Genomic DNA, 18215 nt, shown 5'->3' on the forward strand with positions numbered 1-18215 from the left:
AAATGGCCCAAAATTACTAAGACTGCTGTACTTATATTGGATGCAACATTTCCTCTGCCTCCTGTCAGTCCCTAACAGCAAAAGGTTGCTTTTTTGTGGCTTAATGTGAGCTCTGTTGGGTGGGAAGGATCTTCAATCAGAGCTCCCGCCCAGTGTTTCCTGTCTCATACTCCAGTGGAACTGCCAGCTTGAGATAACAGTTCCTACCTTTTTGGCTTGGTTTTACTTGTTGCCTGCTTCCTTCCAGCTTCTCAGCTTCAGAAAACACACAGCACAAAGTCTGCTTTTTTTTTTTTTTTTCCTTTCTTTCATTTGTGTAGGTTATTTGACTTTGCTACTGCATGAGGACTTGCTTTAATAGCATCTTATCTTCTGAGTGCAGGCTTTGTGTATACGATTTCAGATGAGAACAGCATTTGGTGACACAGAGAACCAGGTGTAATTTGGGCTGATTTTTTTCTCAGGTGTCAGCCTATTGCATTAGCCCAGAAATAACTTTGGTCCTTTTTAATTTAAAATATTTTCCCACTAGGGCAGTGACTGTTGAGGGCTAAGTTTATGGCACTTGCATCGTTTCTCTCAAGTGACACATTTAGAAGCCTCTTTGTGAATATATATCTATATGTCTATATATCTATACATCTATATCTCATGTCACATGCTATCTCTACCCTAGACACTGCCCCAACCTGTGTTGTGATGACCTCTTCCTATCGCAGTGCAGTTAGAGCTTTAATGGTATATTGGCTGAGGTTGCAGAATTCCCCTTGAGTTTATTCAAGGACAAACTCAGACTATACAAGTAGTGTAAAGTCAGATTAGAATATATCTGTTTAAGACCTTGTGTCTCCCAGGCTTGATGCCTTCCAAATCTCCTGCCTGTGCTCCTCACTTTGTACCATCTTCTGCACTAACCATGGAAGAATGGTTCCCTTTACACAGAAATGCATTTCTGCTCTTAGTCTTGCCTCTTTCAAACTCCACAATGAGTGTTTTGAAATACAAGGCCATTGTTTCATTTTCTAGTTCTCTCCAGTATTCACTGTGTGGGGGTTTCTTTAGGTTGTAAGTTCATCCAAACAGAGAAGAACTCAGTATTTTTTCTGCTGTGGAAATGCATCAGCATAGAGCACTAATTGCTCATTAGAAGTGATTTTGAAACACATTTCTATCATTCCTGCCTGGTGGCTTTGCATGTAAGTGTGGGTACAAAGGACATGCTAGCTATGACTGGGCAGCCTGTAAACTTCTTCCAGGCTTATTCCAGGCGCCAAACCCAACTTCCCTTGCTTGTGTGAACAGCCAAAGGTCCATAACCCACTTCCAGATAATGGAGCATTTGACTAAAAATGATTCTGTTGATACTTAATGTTTTTAAAAGTTATTGTGCTGGAAACAATGTAATTTGCTTTTATTCCAACCAAAATATTCATTAGCCAACTATTAAATATTTTCCTGGCTGCACTCCTAGGAGCAGGTCTGCCTCATTTTCCTTAAAAATTAGTATTCCAGTTAATGGAGTTGATGCCTCAATGGGAAACATCAGTGAATTTCTGCTGTCTGAAGAGCCAGAAATTCAAGTTCGCAAATGCTTCCCCAAACCCCACTCCTTGAGTGCCTGCATTTCCTTGGGGGTGGGAAGTTTCATTTGCCTGTTTGGAATAGCAATTCATTTTTCATTAAGCCAACTATTGTTGACTGCAGGTTGAAGTATGCAGCTCTGGTATGCCCGCAGAACACTACTGTTCTTTTAAATTGCACGCTAGTGGTAAATTTGAGGGCCCACTCACTTACAGCACAGATGGCATTTTGTGTTTTTCTTCCTTTTTTTTTTTTTTTTTAATTGTATTTCTTTTGGCCTAGTGATAGGAATTAATTGTGCAAAGGAAAAACGATGCTGATAAGCTCTGGGTGATAATACACAGGTCTGATATAGTATAACCAGTTTATTGAAACAGAGGGTGCTTTCTGTCCCCTTGGACTTCAGCACTTTTACATGATTTCTGGCAAACTGCTGGAAGAAGTTCATTTTAAGTCCTTCTTGACTGTTGGATTTCATCCTTTTTGTTTTTTAATGTGTTTCTAACACTTTTCAGATTAATTTCAGCTTTAAAGAAATCAAGACTTTATAGAAATGGAAGATGCTCTGAATTGCCTCCCCCCTCCCTCCTTCCCCTCCTCTCCAAGGGCGAGATGTGTGCTGGCTCCTGGCTATTGCAGTGCATGTGCCACATCAGGATTGTAACTTGAGGAATGGGTGCTTGTGTCCTGAACACAGCCAGAGTGTTCCCTGCAGTAGAGGAATTGAGCAGAACTCCTCCTAAACTGCTAAAAAACAAAAACAAAAAACCCAGAAACCCAAAAACAAACAAAAAGAAATGTTTTCAGAGCTTCAGAAAGCTTAATCCTGTGTAGACTGTCTGCAGAGACTCTTTCTACCTTCCTCATTAATACTCCAGGATGATGTCCTCTAGAGGAGGAGTGGGAGGTGATGGATGGTCATGAGGTGTTACAGTTTTCTTGGATAAACTGAGGAGCTCAGAATTAAATCTGAAAAGGGAGGTTATTATGCTGTATGGGCTGTGCTTTCTCACAAATCCAAAAGGGTGAAGGAGTTCCGTTGACATGTTGCACACTCCCCACGGTCTTTCCACAGAGAGGAGGTGTAGTCCAAATTTACACCAAAATGTGTTTTGGCTTGGGAAGAGAGAGGTTTGCAATGAAAAATTCTAGCAGCCTTATCTGTTTGTCTGCTCCTGAGCTTTGGGATGAGGTCCTGCAGCTGGGTACAGCACTGTGGTGTACTGGGGGCATGCACTAACCTCCTCCATGTGTGCTGTCCCTTTTGGCACAGATGTTCCCTGTGCTACAAAGTTCCCTGTTGCTGGAAAGGTGCCTCTTTATCTTTGTTCTTCTATGTTTTGATGTTTTCTGTTTCTCTTCATTCTCCAGATATGAATCCCCAAATATTGCCTTACGTTGTGGAATTATGCTGAGAGAGTGTATCCGCCATGAACCCTTGGCCAAAATCATACTATTTTCAGAACAGTTCAGAGACTTTTTTAAATATGTGGAAATGTCAACATTTGATATTGCTTCTGATGCCTTTGCTACATTCAAGGTAAATTATTCAATACATGCATCATAGTTTGTGTCAAAAGCAGCACTCCATCAGAAGTCATCACTGAGCATTGTGTTGCTTTGAACTGGCTGGCTTTTTTATTGTTCAGTAAAGGATATAATTAATTAACCCTTGGTCTGACTGTAGCGGGATTCACAGCAGTGATCAAGTCTGCAAAGAATCTTTAGAGAAATGTAAATCTGTATTTAATTAACATTCTTCACCTTGATAACCCATGGACCTTTATGCTACCATTTAAAACTCGAATTAATTATTTATTACCTACAGTTCTTGTAAAATGCATAACCTTTTTCTCTCCCTACCTTCCCCCAAGAGAAACCCAGTGCCCATCATGACCACATGAGTAAATAGAAGGCATCATTTTAAACTAACAGTTGAAATCCTTGTAATTTTTTCTGTCCCTTCTGAGCTCAGCATTCAAGTTTAGATTAATGCCAAGCCCACTGATTATTTTACAATGTATCCATAGTCTTACTTTTGTGACCCATGGCTCAGTGTAAGGACTGTAGTGCTAAAAGCTAGGTAGGTGGAAGCACTGCATAGACTCTGTAGAGTGTAGAATGTACTGTGTAGAGTTTGTGTTGTATTAAGAATGAGGTTGGGTTAAGTTGCCAAATTTCTTGGAGTTTGTATGTGACCGTCATCTGTCCCACCAGGTGCTAGTACAGTCCTTGAGCAAAAAACCCCAACCAAACAAAAAAATTTGATGCCTGTGAACTTCACATACAGGGAAGATTAATTTATTCCTGAAAAACCGTTTAAGAAAGCTGAGGGAAAATCTTTTTAGTTAAAGACTCTTCTAAATATAGATGCAACTCCTTTTTTTCTTCTGAGCTCCCTGCTGTCATAGAAACACATTGTTTATTCTTTCCTTTCAGACCTAATTAGAACATGATTAGATAGACCTCAGGAGTAATTGTAAGGAATGTTAGAGCTCAGCTCAGTGATTCAACATACACTGAAACCTGGCTTTTTACGGTGTTTACTAACCGACTGAATGGGATAAAGATTTGCATAATGGAGATAACATTGCATTCTTCAGTAATGAGTTGAGCAGGATTAGCAATTCAAATCACCCCTTAATCAATTGCAGCATCTTTCCCTTATTTTAAGTTTCCCTGTTGTGGTGTGCATTAGGTAAAGGTTATGAAATTCAGAGTAGCACAGAAACACAGGCAAGGTATAAAAGTGCAACATAACTTAGATATTTAAATCTTATGTTTCTGGCATTTTACCCTATGCTCAGAAGAACATTTGTCTCTGGCCAGAAAAAGTGCTCCTGGACTCAGTTCCCAGCTTGACAGTAGAGATTTGCATCTTCTCCCCAGGTCAGCAGAGTGTGTTGGTGGTGATGGACAGTCTTCACCCCAGCCAGGAGGCAGGATGGGGACAGGGGTCCTTAAGCTGTGGCAGGGACTATGGACTGCTATAACCCTCCCAAAAAAAGAGGGATTGATGTTGTTCACAGATCTACAGCTGTAGAATGTACTTCTGTCCCCTGTGAACTGAGTGTATTTTTAGCAGGATTTAAAAATAGGATTCTACATCCTCACGTGCACTGGAAAGAGAAGAGTATGAGGGCAGTTCATCCTCAGACAAAGGACAGAAATCGCCTTTTAAAATGCTTGGGGGAAATGTGTGAACGGCATTTTAAATTTTTTTTTTTTTAATTGCCTCTTAGCACCTGATACACGGTCAGTTCTGGAAATAAACCAGCTGCTCATCTCATCTCGTTTTTGTCTGTTACTCTGAATAGCTGGAACAGCAAAAAGTGATGTGGATGTGATTGAATCATGAAATATGGAGATACTTCATTTCTAATACTGAAAAAATAAATGTTGTGATTGTTTGCTGGCTGGATTACTGAACTCACGTTTTTGTTTCTGTTGTCCCCATGTTGAGTTTGCAGTTGCCACCAGAGTGTCTGGTTCAGAGCTGAAAGCCTTGGGTAGTCTATGCACCAGAGGAGGGCTTAATTAAATGTGCATTAAAGTCTGAGGATATTTATAGTAGGGAAGCACTGGAATTTTTTATGATCTGGAGATGTACTTCTTAATTAAAATTATCCAGGTGCACTGCAGAGAGGAAACAGAGCTGTTAAAAATGCGGAGGAAAAGGACTTGTATTTCAAGGTATAATCTGGCTGTGGAGGGTGCAAGCAGCAGTTGGAACGGGCTGGCTGAATGCTGCTGCTCCATGCCTCCTTGTCATTTCCTATGAAAAACTCATTTTGGATTATATTTCATTTGTGCCCCCTATTGAATGGCTTATACTTGCCTCTAAGTGCCCTGCATAGAAGCTCCTGAATCACATGTTTCACTTAAACTGCTGTCACTGCAGTCCTGCTAAATGAAGGGATGTATTTAAAACAGGCACTGGGTTTTGTAGCACTCTGCTCTCCTCTTATAATTGATGGTAAAAATAAATGAAAGGATTAGTATGTAAAGGATTTATTTTATTTGTGAGGATGTGTCTGTCCATCTGCTGGAGCTCCTCATCAGCTTCAGTCTCTGCCTGGGCAGGGAAACCAAGAAAAAGATTATGAAAAAGAGCAGAAACTGATTCACTGAAAAAAAACAACTTGAATGGACGTCATCAAGCATTTATTGAGATCAACGTTATGTTTTGAAAGAACCAGCAAGATAAAAATGATACTTAAATGCTTCGCGCTGGCCACTCGTTTCATAGCTATTCATCCAGTAAAAAGACTCAATTTGTTCTGAACATTTGCATCTCTGTTGCTGAGCACCAACATCCATCCCCATTCTGTGGGAGAGGTTCTTTTAATTTAAATTTGAATTAGTTTGCCTTCTGGAATGGGAGGCAGTCCGTCCAGCTCTCTGAAAGGTCCACTACTGCTTTGTGTCAGAAAGCCAACCTTGGGCAGAAAAAGCTCTACAGAAAGGACTCATCCCACTTACCTGAGACTCCTTCCAGGGAAGGGAGTGGAGGTGGAGGGAGCCTGGATGGCTTAGCTTAGGTTGGTGTCTAGCTTTCATTATTAAATAGTTGAATGTATATACAGTGGTTGAATTTGAGTTTTCCTTGTTGTATTCTTGGAGATGAGCAATAGTAGTTCAGGCTTAGCATCATACCCAGCTGTGGGGTAGCATGTAGATCACTTTTGGCTTGGAGATCATAGCTCATCCTCCATTAAGAGTCAATTTAATTTCTTCTTTTTCCCCATCCCTGTTTAATGTGAGTACTGTGCACTCGACCTATCCACAACAAGAAAAGGTAGGAGGGAAACAGAAATAAAAAGAAAGAGTATTAGTATAGCTCTAAATTGATTCTATTAGCATTACATTACCTGAGTTCTCCCTAAAGTCCGACTAAACAGATAATGAATGCAGTGTCGTCTATAGAAATAATGTTGTAAATGCCTTCTGGTCAAAAGTGCTGAAATACATTTGAGAATCAAGGGACAATCAAAGGCACTCGCTCTCTCAGGTAACCTTTCTCTGCTCTTCTCCAGGACCTGTTAACACGACACAAATTGTTGGTGGCAGAATTTCTGGAACAAAATTATGATGTAGTAAGTATCAATGCTGAAAGACTTTTTAAAAAATCTATTCCTGCTTGGCTGGAAAAAAATGTGCAGGAAGTTTTGTGCTCTGCATAAACTCCTCACATAGAACTGCGAAACCAAGCACTGCCTTCTACTGGAGCAGAATCCACGCCTGGCCTGTGAAATGCGGATACCCCCTCTGCACACACCTGGGGACACATGCCAAAGTTGCAGGAGAACTCATAGGTTAAGAGCAAGTTTTATTCCTCACTGCGTGTATCAGATCTCCTCAAGGGTGGATGGAACTGAAACTTTGCATGTAAACAGATCTTGAGAGAAAACCTGTGCATGTTTTAAACAGTTTTGTGATACCCCAGCACCGACAGGGCCAAAATGGTGTTATTTATTGTAGTTTGGGACAGAGGAGAAGAGTCACTGAAACAAGTTTTAGCATTATTGGAAATTACATGTACCTAAATGAGGGACTGAAGTCTGAGTATTCCTACTATTTTCCTAAGGAAATTAGTCCCTCATTTATCTATTTTTCACTTCGATTTTTTGGCTCCTTTTTAGATCAAATGTGAGTTAGAAAAATTCCATTGGATTCAACTAAAATTGGATTGATACAGATCATGGAATTAGACTGTGGGTTATGTTTTCATGTTACCTGAGGTATTCTTTATTTCATTGCCAAAATGAAATAAAGACAAAGTTTTTTCATTCTGGTTACCACGAAGGTTAAATAAAGAGCAGGCTTATTATTGCTGAGTCACTAATGCAGCTTAACTGGAGCAAAGTAAGTGTCTCTGCTAATCTTTTCTCCTAATACTGACGCACTGCACTGGAACAGTCCCCATTCTGCATTTATTTGACATTTTAAATTTTAAAGTATCTATTGCCTAAGCAAGTGTGGTTTTGTTTTGTTTCGTTTTGGTTTTGTTGGTTTTTATTTTCTTTTTTTCTTTTGGGTGACTACTGGATGGCAGTGTTGATTTCCCCCACTTGTTTGGTAGATAGTTTGAACATATTGCAGCCTTCTCTCTCAGTCTTCCTGACCACAAGATCCCCTTGGTCCATCCCTGCGAAATCCAGCACACGGTTTGTGCCTAGTGACCCTCGCCGGGCAAAGAGCTTTAACGAGCAAGGGTGCTGAAGGCAGGCGAGGTGGCACCTCACAAAAGGAGCATTTGGGGTGCCCCATCACCATTTTGGGGTGTTGTATTAAGTCACACAGGCAGGCAAGACCATGATATGAGTGAGTGGACATTATGTGCTGGACCCACATGTCCTGGCAGCAGAGTCACCCTTCTGTAAGAGAAGGCTGTCCAGGCACTGGCTTACTTCTGTCCCAGTTGGCTCACACCAGCCCCTGTTCATCCAGTCCATATGTGGTATTCCCCCTCTGCAGCACTTGGAAGAGGAGTGTTCCTGAGTGTTAATTCACTGCATGATAACCAGCCAAGAGAAAAGGCCACAAGAGCTGGGCCTGGCACTGCAGTAAAGTGTTAGAGGGTGGCACTGCTGCAGCCTCTGCTGCTCCTCTGGGGTGAGGAGGACCAAGGGAAGGAAGGATGGACATGAATCTGATGCATTTGTGTTTTCTTGTTACTCTAGATCTTTGAGGATTATGAAAAACTCCTTCATTCTGAGAATTACGTAACAAAGAGACAATCTTTGAAGGTAAAGTCTCTTAGCACTTTCCTCCTAAATTTGTGCTCTGTGTTATGCAGAATATCAAGGTGCATGTATGGTAATGGAATAGCCATTTTTCTATTGAGAAAAGGACTAAGGGCTTGTGATACTCTTCCTGAAATGCACAGGAGCTCACTGTGTCTTTTCTTTCCTGGACCTCTGGGGAAGCACTGGGCCATTTCTATGGAATGAACACGATCACTTCTTCTCTGAGCTCAGATCTGTGCTTTGGTTCAGAACATGGGTTCCAGTGAACTTGGCAGTAACATGGCAGTCTCTGTCTGGTGCACCATGGCCTGCACATGGAGGTAGAGGGGGGTGTGAATGTAACATGGGAATAAAATTAGGGGGTTTTGTGGGACAGCTGCACTACACTTGCTTTTGTCCCAGCTGCTCACACCAGTCCCTATTGCACCCAGCCCATATGCAGGATCCCTCTCTGTAGTATTTAGAAGATGAGCATTATTGGGCATTAAGTAACCTACTGCATGATAAGAAGTCTAGCTCCTTTTTTTTTTTTTTTAAGGTAGTGACATTGAAACCTCTTAAGCAAATATTGAAATAGGCTGCTGCTTTCTTTGCATTCAAAAATGATATGGTAAACTGAAAAAAACAAGTAGGTTTTTTTTTCTAATTGTGCTTACAGCTTCTGGGTGAACTGATTCTGGACCGACACAACTTTGCCATCATGACAAAATACATCAGCAAACCAGAAAACCTGAAGTTGATGATGAACTTGCTGCGAGATAAAAGCCCCAACATTCAGTTTGAAGCATTCCATGTGTTCAAGGTGAGCCAGTATGAGTTGTAGAGGTGGCAGACTTTCTCTTCTCCTCATAAAAGTGTATTTCAAGGTCGATGAGAAGAAGTCCAGAAAATTAAGGCAAAGGTTGGGGTTTACAGTCACTTGCAGTGTTTGAGTGTCATAATTGAAAAGGTTTCTATCACTCAACCTCTGATTTCTGTTTGCCTGCCTTCAGGTGAGACCTAAAGCAGCATCATTTTGGTTTGAGCTGGGGGTACTCAGTCAAGTAGCCATGAGCTACAGATAGCAAAATACACAACTTCTAGGTAGTATCCAGGGGACCTTCTCCCCACTTCCTGATCATTTTACCATGTGATTCTGGGTAAAGATAAAAAAAGGTCATAAAACTCTACCTTAAGATTAAAAGTAGGTTGTGCTGGTGCTGAGCCTCAGTGCAAATGCAATATGCTTTTAAAGGTATTTAAAAAGTTTGGTAAATCTGAGGTTGAAATGAATTTTATCCTTCCATCCTTTTGCAGTGACATTAATGCAGTGTTAAACAATTACCAGACCCAACCAGTGTCCCTTTTTTCATGATGATCAATGTAATAAGTTAGAAGTTTACCATTTTCCTATCAAAAGAGTTCTCTGCTCTGGAACAGAGGGTGAGTCAGATTGTTATGCAAAACTAACTCTAATTTGGAATGAACATTGTAATTTCAAACTATAAATAGAGTTGTTAATGATTATCAGAAGAGGAATTTTGAGCCTCTAAGGATATCCCTTCCCTTAGCTGGTTAAGAAAGATACCAGATAATACCAAATGACTGTGGAAAAAGGTTACAACACGCTCCACAAATTCAGGGTGACTTGCTGAGTTTTGCACTTATGCCATTTCTGATTTGGAAAAAAAGCTTTCAGATCTTTGTGTGGAGACTTAGAGAATGTACAGCTTCTCCAAAAAGCTTTTAGTTTTCTAAAAGAAAAAAAAAAAAGCTTCAAGGAGGATTAAAAGAAAATTCCTTTCCTGAAATAAGAAGCTTGGTAAGCTGTTCCCTTGCTGACTTCTTGCAGTCAACTGAACCACTGTGAGTAACTTGTACTCCTCCTCCTTATCAGGAGGTGTGTGGCTCCAAGATAAGTGAGCACTCTGGCTCCAGACACTTGCAGCCTTTGAGATGCCAGTGGGGAGAAGACATCAGAGGACTGGTCTTCTTAGCCACTCTGTGAATAAATGCAAGATCTTTATCTATGAAAGACATGAGTTGCTGTTCCTGAATTAATGATAGGCATGGACCAGGCCTTGGGAATGGCTGATTTCACTTATTTTAGGAGGCATTCAAAAGGACTCGGAATAACGTAAAAGGATTCCATTATGCAACCATGTCACACATTGCTGTTCCTCCCATTCTGCCTTCCCATTACTCCCTTCCACTATGTTGCATCCCATTTCCAGTTAGAGTGGGGATATTGCAGGCTCATCCTTGCTTGACCACTTGCAGTTCCTGCCATGTGGATATAATGCTTGGACGTTGGAGTGCCTGCAGAACAAACCATGAGCAACAGTGATGTTGTGTCTCTTCAGTTCAAAGGGCCAAACTCTGTCCTCAGACACCTCCATGGGATGTTGTTGGTCTTTTCCAGTGGTACCAGTGAGCAGCATTTCAGCAGGGCCAAAGCATATCCGTGGCATTCCTCACACTGCCTCATGTGCAGTGCTTGTTGTGGGGGAGCTGCAGACTCAGGGCAGAACCTGATCAGCTGGAAGTTGCTCCAGCAGCACACTATGGAGTAACTGGAGAGGTGCAGCAGCTTCTCTTTTAGGATCCTCCTCACCAAGGATCTGGGTTCCTTGGATGTAGCAGCATCCAGGTCCTCCTCAGGGGGAAGGGTTGTTGCAGGGTTTGTTACAGAAAATTGCATTCTGAATTAGCTTTGTAGAGAGGGTCAGAGAAACTCTTTTCCTCCTGATTTCACTTCTTAAATTGAGTTCTAATTTCTTGAGAAGTACTGAAATCCTTACGTATTTAAGAGACTGGCTGTTTGTGCCCTGTTCTGCAGTGTCCCTGCCTCCTGTTTCTGGGTTTGTGCCTCTCAGTCTGGTTTTCTTGTCAGCTGTAATATTCCATGTTAATGTAACTGGGAGAGGAATCTTGTCCTCAGCTTCTAATCTCATAAATTTTAAACTGTGCCTGCATTTTAAAGTTATGCTTGCAAAATACCTATGCAGCCCTGGCTGAAATTACAGTAGAGTAACCACAGTGATTTGGAATCAAAGGTTTGCTGAGAAGTGGATACTTGCTGCTCTGTCTGAGCTGCCAAAAGATTTGGGTTTTAATTACCTGATTTAGATGTTTCACCAGTTAGACACAGTTGAAATGAAAAAGTGTTTGTTTTGTAAGCATCCAGATTCCAACACTCCTATGTCCCAGCTGACCCAGAAAAAGGCTTATGACTCTTACTCCCTGAGGTGATTTCTAATTATTGCAGATTTGAAATAGTAAGATAGAGATTAAAGTGATGAGCACTTCTAGTGCAAACTTATTTTGGAGGAACATTTTTGGTGGAAAATGCCAATACCCCCAAGCTCTGAGAATACTTAAATCATCCAACGAACTGTGAGTGGGAAAATGAAGACAGAGTGCCCACTTACAGTGCCTCCTTCCATTCTCCATTTAGGAGATGGTTGATCTTCCTCCTAACTCCAGTCCCTTCTTTTGCCTGAAAAAAATGGACCTTCTGCCTTGCAGCACCCTCCTAAAGGCCTGCAGCTGCTTTCTAAAACCGCATGTCCTGTTCAACGTATGCATAAGGATTACCCAGTATTTGATCACGAGGAAAAACTAACACACCTCACCCCTTCTCTCCTTCTTCATAAATAATCCAAGGGGATCACTTAAAGTTGCAGGCTTTGACAGTCACTGGTTCTTCTCTGCAGTGATTTCAGTGGAGAGATGTCAGCCTCGAGCGCACACACTTTGGGGATCAAATACTGGGAAGGGCTCTCCAGCTCCTGTGGTGGGTTTGAGATGTGTTCCATTAGTGGAGCCTACTTTGAGTTTGCCTGTCTGTAGGGGAGGCTGCATCTTTCAGACATATGTGAACGTGGTGCAGGGATTCCTTTGACCTCACATATTCACAAACAAAGGGTAGGAACAGCTTTCTTGGATTTCACAATTTGCTGATTTTGAGGAAAACACCCTGCAGCAGTGAACTGGGATTATGTGACTTTCTTGCTCTTAAGGAGATTTTTAACAAGATATATTTTACTGTTTAAATCTAAAAATAGAATGGGTACACTGTGTTTTGTGACCTTAGTTTCATTTTTCCATTCTCTTTCGTGCACATTACGAGCTACCTCCTGCAGCTTGCTCTGCAAACGGCCTCACATAATCTGACCATACTGACAGTTTGCTCTTGGTACGAAGCTGAGGCCGTGTTTGTGGGGATGTGTTCTCTCTGTTTCTCAGCTGGATAATCTAAAGGGTAGGGCTTATTATGTGAAGCATTGTGCTGTAAGCAGCACGAACCATGTGTGTTCTGTGTGTGCAGTGTCCTGACAGTGACATTGTGCACAACCCCAGAGTAAGTCCTAAAATAATCAGTCCAGGGCATCCTGTAATTGCTCTTGCTCTGCTGTTGCCCCAGAAGGTGGTAATGACTGGTTATTAATTGTAAGGAAATAAGGTCAAATTCTCAAATCAAGTAATTATGATGTTTGTTTTAAGAAATACATTAGGTCTTTTAATGGAGAAGGTAGCAACAGTTGCACTTCGGACAACTTTTGAAGCTTCAGAGTTGATTTTCATTCCAGGCCTTTTCCAAATACTTATGAAATGGAGCTGTCTCTGTTTTGAGACAGCTATATTTAGAGCTGGAATTTTTATATGGGTACTGTCTTAATTTTGGGTCTCTATCATCTATCTGAATTTAATGCTCTAGAACAAATATCCATTCACAATAAAACCACAGGTGAAACCAAGTTCTCTCTGGTTTGATCCAACTTCATTTTAGTTGAAATGTTCCAGATAGCATGAATAATGTTTCTGTTTTTAGGGACTGATCTCGTTCTCTATGCCAATACAGAGTTCTGAATGAGGGGGACCCTTTCTAACATAAAGTCTTGTGGTGGTCCTACTCCTGGGCTCTGTGAAACTGGTCAGTTGATACTGGCAGAATTGATTTTGCTTGCTTAGCCAAAGTATTGAATAACATTTCAGGAATTTTCTGGTCCTTGAACATTCTCTCTTTAGGAGTCTCTGTTGATACTGAGCAAGACTGGCAGTTGAGATGATCTTTGTTTGAATGTTCACTTTGCCAGTTTTGCGAGGGGAAGATTGTAATCTATAAATAATTGAGCAGGAAGATAAACAGGAAATGAAACTAAGCTTCTATGAAACTAAGTTATCTATTATTTGCTATGGTAATGCCAATGGTAGGTCCAATATGAAATGTTATTTAGTAGGTTTACCACCACCCTTCCAGTTCTGTTTGCACAGCAGAGAGTTTTTACAAGAAGAACTATTCAGATTTCTTCATTTTGAGAGTCACCCTCCAGACAAATATTAGGGAGGCCTAATATTCATTGAAGGAAGATGTTCAGCACTTCAAGGTCAGGCCTTCTTTGATGGCTTCCATTTGCATTGTCATCAGATGATTTCTGAACATGTGGGTCCTGCCAGTGTATTTGATGGTTTCTTCACCTCGTCACCAAGGGAAACTGAACTCCAAAATAAAAATTTCTTATGAAGATCTGTAAATCCCTGCCTGTAGGCTTACATCCTGCTTTTCCCCAAGGCAGCTCATCCAGATGAGTGGGGGTTTAACATAGTCCAAATCCTGGAAGTATCTGGCTTCCATCAGCATGATCACCTGCTGTAGGTCAGCACACAGGGAGCTGCCTCCTGGGGCTGCTCCAGCTGAGAGCATGCAGTGCTGCAGCCTCATCCAGAGCCAAATGTCCACACTCAGGAGATTTCAAGAGTCATGTTCCCTAGATAAAACAGAGACTGGAAAGCTGTAAAGTATGCTCAGATTTACATCCCCAAACCCCTTTTCTCCCAGTCTAAGGGAAACCAATGCATCAATAGCAGTGTATCAAAGTTATTTGCAAAGGAGGAGATGCTGGTCTCAGATGCTGCAGGTGTTTACAGTCCCTCAGGTGTAGTGAGAGCCGTGAACCGGCCACCTCACCCACAGGCAGATGTGTCCCTGGTACAAAGCTGCCTTGTGAGTACTTCAGGCATCGTGCAGGAAAGTGGCTGCTCTGTAGGGAATCCTTGAGAGCGGAGGCTGTTGGTGCTGCCCATGAGAAGTTTTAGGTGACAAGTGGGAATAGAAAGGAATCATTTAGGATGATAGCTCAGAGTAATTAGAGAAGGTGGAGGCCTGTGTGAATAACTGTAGATAGTGTACTGTCACTACGACCATGGCCTGGACACTAGATCAAGGAAAACTTTGTAATACACTTGGAGAGAGTTCACCCAGCATGGCAGAGATTGTACAGAGCTCTTTCTGTACAGCAGAGGGCAAAGTACCTTGCAGCAGGGACTCCTAGGAGCAGCCTGAGGAGGAGGGATCCAGAGGAGACAAAAGCACAGAGAGAGATTAGGACTATTCTAGCATCAGGATGCCAGGGTTTAAGAGCAGATGCTTTGCCTCACCTTTGTGAATGAAAAAGTTCTTCTAGCTTCCTGTTTGGGCAGAAGTACTCAGTGGGGTACTGTTGGTGTGTGTTGAACCCCACTCCTTCTGCATGTTCCCCTGAGGTGGCACTTTCCCCACCACTTGTATAATGTCCTCTGGTTTTGGAGTATGAAGCCTAATGGTGGGTCCAGTCTGAACCCTGCCCCAGCGTTTACCAGGTGTTGTCTTAGGGATGAGAAGCTGTAGCACAGCCCCCCAGGACAGAGTGTGAGTGATCCTCACCAGGTAGCACAGCTCCTTCCTGAGCAGCTGGATGTGGCCCAGGTTTTCCTGTGGGCACAACCTCAGGGGAGAGGGACAAAGGGACCTGCAGAAGAGTCCCAGATCAGGAGCCAGTGGTGGTGCCGCCTGTGCTCGACAGGACAACATGCCATTCTGTACTGTCAGCAGATGTTTGTTTTCATTCTGGTTTGGACAGGCTTGGAGGGAAACTGGACACTTTCCAGTTCTGTCCATCCTTAATTTCTTCTCATCGGGTAGAGAATAACTGGAGTTATTTCTGTCGTTGCACAAGCGCTCAGGCGGTGTTTGTTGACCAGCCATGGTAACCTCGTTGCGAGCCAGATGTGGGAGCTGCTCCTGGGGTGCACTGCACGTGTGCTCCCACCGCCAGCCCCAGCCCCATCCACCCCTCCTGACCGACGTCCCCAGAGCCCCAGCTCTGTGGCATCCTGAGGTCCCTGAAAAGAGCCTTTCACTGCTGCCCTTTGCAACCTTAGGTTTGCACTTAACCCAGAGCAAATGTTAAAGAAAGTGTTGTGGCACGAGGGGTCATGTTCAGAGCTGGAAAACTGCAGCTTTAGTGATAACAGGAGGAAAAAATCAGAGCATTGTTCTTCAGTGAGACAGAGTGCTGGGCTGGCTGTGCCAGGTGATTATCTGTGTCTCATGTCACCTTCCTGCATTGCCACCCTCCTCTGGTCAGCCAGGACTGCAAAGGTGCTGGGCACACCACAACCCTCCTGCTCCTGCTGCTGTAAGTTTCCATGCTCCCATGAATGGATTAGGCAGAGGGAAATGAGGCCTCTGACATATTTTTCCAAACCAAAACAAAGCTGGCAAGTCTAATTTTAGGCCTGGTTTAATATGGAAATGATATCAATACTGGCACAAAGCTTTTCCATTCTCCTGATAATTAATTTCTGTGTATTTGTCTTGTGGGTGAGAAAAGGCTGAGAATTGATAGCTCCCTCTCAACAGCTGGGTTTACAGTCACGTTTTTATCACCAAAGAGCAAAATTAAAGGGAAGCGATACCACACGCAGGCATAGTTTTGCTGCGGAACCAACATGTTTGAACTCCTGTCTGACTGCCTTGGGACAAGGCAGTAGCAGTAGAGTATCTGCCTGCCAGCCTTCAGCCGACTTGTTAGAAAGTAACTTACCGGGATGTTGTGACTGACGTTCCTCTATCTCTCTCTCTGTCCCCACCCCCCCGCTGTCTCTCTGTGCCTGATTTTGTTTGCATGTTAGGTTTTTGTGGCCAGTCCAAACAAAACACAGCCTATTGTGGAGATCCTGTTGAAAAACCAACCCAAGCTAATTGAGTTTCTGAGCAATTTCCAGAAAGAAAGGACGGACGACGAACAATTCACTGATGAGAAGAACTACCTGATTAAGCAAATCCGAGACTTGAAAAAGCCAACGGCATGAAGAACACCTCTTGTTTTCCACTGTAGGCATTAATCTCAAATGTTAAGTTCCTCTGTGTCCCTTAAACACCACAATAGTGCTTGAGAAGGCACAGCAAGTGCCTGGTTTTTATTTTGTCTTTGTTCCTAGATGTCAAGAGTATAGGGGTTTTACATGAGAACTAAAAAACCAAAAATCTAGAATAATATATTATTTTTAATCAAGACTATAATTATTTATGTCAGTTTAGAATCTCTCTGTAATAGAAGCTGGTTTGACAGATTTTTTTGTGCTCAAGAAGAATGAACCTCTTTGCTTAACTTTATCAGCAAACTCGAGCACTGGCAAGTGCACAGAGCAGGTCTTCTGAGGACTGTGATGTTGTTCCTTCACACCTGTAGTTGTGACTTGGTTCTAGCGCTGCACACACACAAGACTGTGAAAGAGTACATTGGTCTCTGGAGTTAGCTGCACTTACAGGTCAGGTTCTTTAGTCAAAACTACAGAAGATGAAAAAGCAGAAAAGGTCACATTTTTGCTTCATTTTGTGTTCTTTCATCTTTTTTCCTCCCCTAGATCAAAGGTTTTCTATTCCATGCTAGAGAACAGATGGATATATCAGCCATCTGAGCTGTTACTGCCTAACTACCATTTCCCTGTGTGTGATCTATCTTGTGCTAGAGCACAGGCTTTTCCTACCAGCCCCCAAGCAGTCTCATGAGGAGCAGCCCCACATCCACGGTGCTTATATGCCCTGTAATGGGAAAAGGCAAGGGCAAGCCCCCCTCATCAAAGGCCATGCTGTATTTCCAGTAAAGTGATCCCATACCTAAGGAAACCATCCATAGCCAAGAATACTGGGTGGTAGCCAGAGCTACTTGGCTGAATTGTGACAAGGGCTGAGCCTCAGCACCAGAGCGAGAGGAGGGTCCTTAGTCTCTTTCCATCTGAATTCCAGTCCTGGCTGTGCGAGGTGAGGTTGAGCTGAGTTCAGCAAGGGAATCATGAAAAGTCCTCAGCCAGATCTGCTGCGTGGGCTGAGGTCCCTGAGCCTGCAGGTGCTGTCACAGCTGAGAGCATTTACTGGACACCGAGCCCCCCGGGAGGCCACTGAGCAGCAACAGGCACCAAAGGCCATCCGTAGTCTGGCATTTTCTGTCCTTGTTCCTCCTGATGTGAATTCAGGTTCTGTGTTAAAGTTGTAGAACAGGAGGTTGTTGCACCATTAATGTTTTGGGTTTAATAAGCTCTTTGGTACAGACAGTGATTCCCTGGTGTGTTTGGAGAGTTTTTGGGGTCTTTTGTTTTCGAACAGGAAAATGTTATTCTGATGCTTTATTAGGAAGTGAATGAAGTATGAGAGCAGGGAGTGGAAATTTCTTGAATTTTTCTGGACAGCCTGAGTTCTGAGTTTTCCTATTTTCTGTAAGAAAGCTCTCTAGCTAAAACTCTAGCTAATGCTTCAGGTAATAGGTGACACTGAACTGTAAAAACAGAACATGCCCTTTTCTTTCATTAAACTGTTGTATATTGAGGTGACTGATATTTTAATTTATGTGCTTTAGAAAAGGGAAGAAACAGAACAGATTGTGGTCTCATTTTTTTTTTCTGATGTCAGATACACACAACAAATGTGCATCTTAGTTGCCTGGAATTAAAAAAAAAATATTTACAAAGTATTAAAGGCATGATTACTGATCACCCTTTATTTCTGTCTCTGGTTTCTTTTTTTCTCTCTTGCCTTTCTGGATAGCCAGACTCCATACAATGCTAAATCCCTTCTCTCCTTTG

General features: G+C 42.4%; 1 protein-coding gene across 7 annotated transcripts in view; it reads left to right on the forward strand.

The window, feature by feature from the left end:
- Window positions 1-18132, forward strand: part of CAB39L (calcium binding protein 39 like) — a 59927-nt gene extending 41795 nt beyond the window's left edge. For all 7 annotated transcript variants that reach the window (XM_066176142.1, XM_066176141.1, XM_066176140.1 and 4 more), the window contains 5 exons: window positions 2953-3121; window positions 6618-6677; window positions 8265-8330; window positions 8989-9132; window positions 16266-18132. In XM_066176142.1, coding sequence (XP_066032239.1) covers window positions 2953-3121; window positions 6618-6677; window positions 8265-8330; window positions 8989-9132; window positions 16266-16445 — 619 coding nt within the window. In that variant the 3' untranslated portion in view covers window positions 16446-18132. The remainder of the gene's footprint in view (window positions 1-2952; window positions 3122-6617; window positions 6678-8264; window positions 8331-8988; window positions 9133-16265) is intronic.
- Window positions 18133-18215: the final 83 nt, after the last annotated feature.

Source organism: Chamaea fasciata, unplaced genomic scaffold, assembly GCF_029207755.1.
Source record: "Chamaea fasciata isolate MVZ Bird 193981 ecotype frontalis unplaced genomic scaffold, bChaFas1.0.hap1 SCAF_2, whole genome shotgun sequence".
Lineage (NCBI taxonomy): Eukaryota > Metazoa > Chordata > Aves > Passeriformes > Sylviidae > Chamaea > Chamaea fasciata.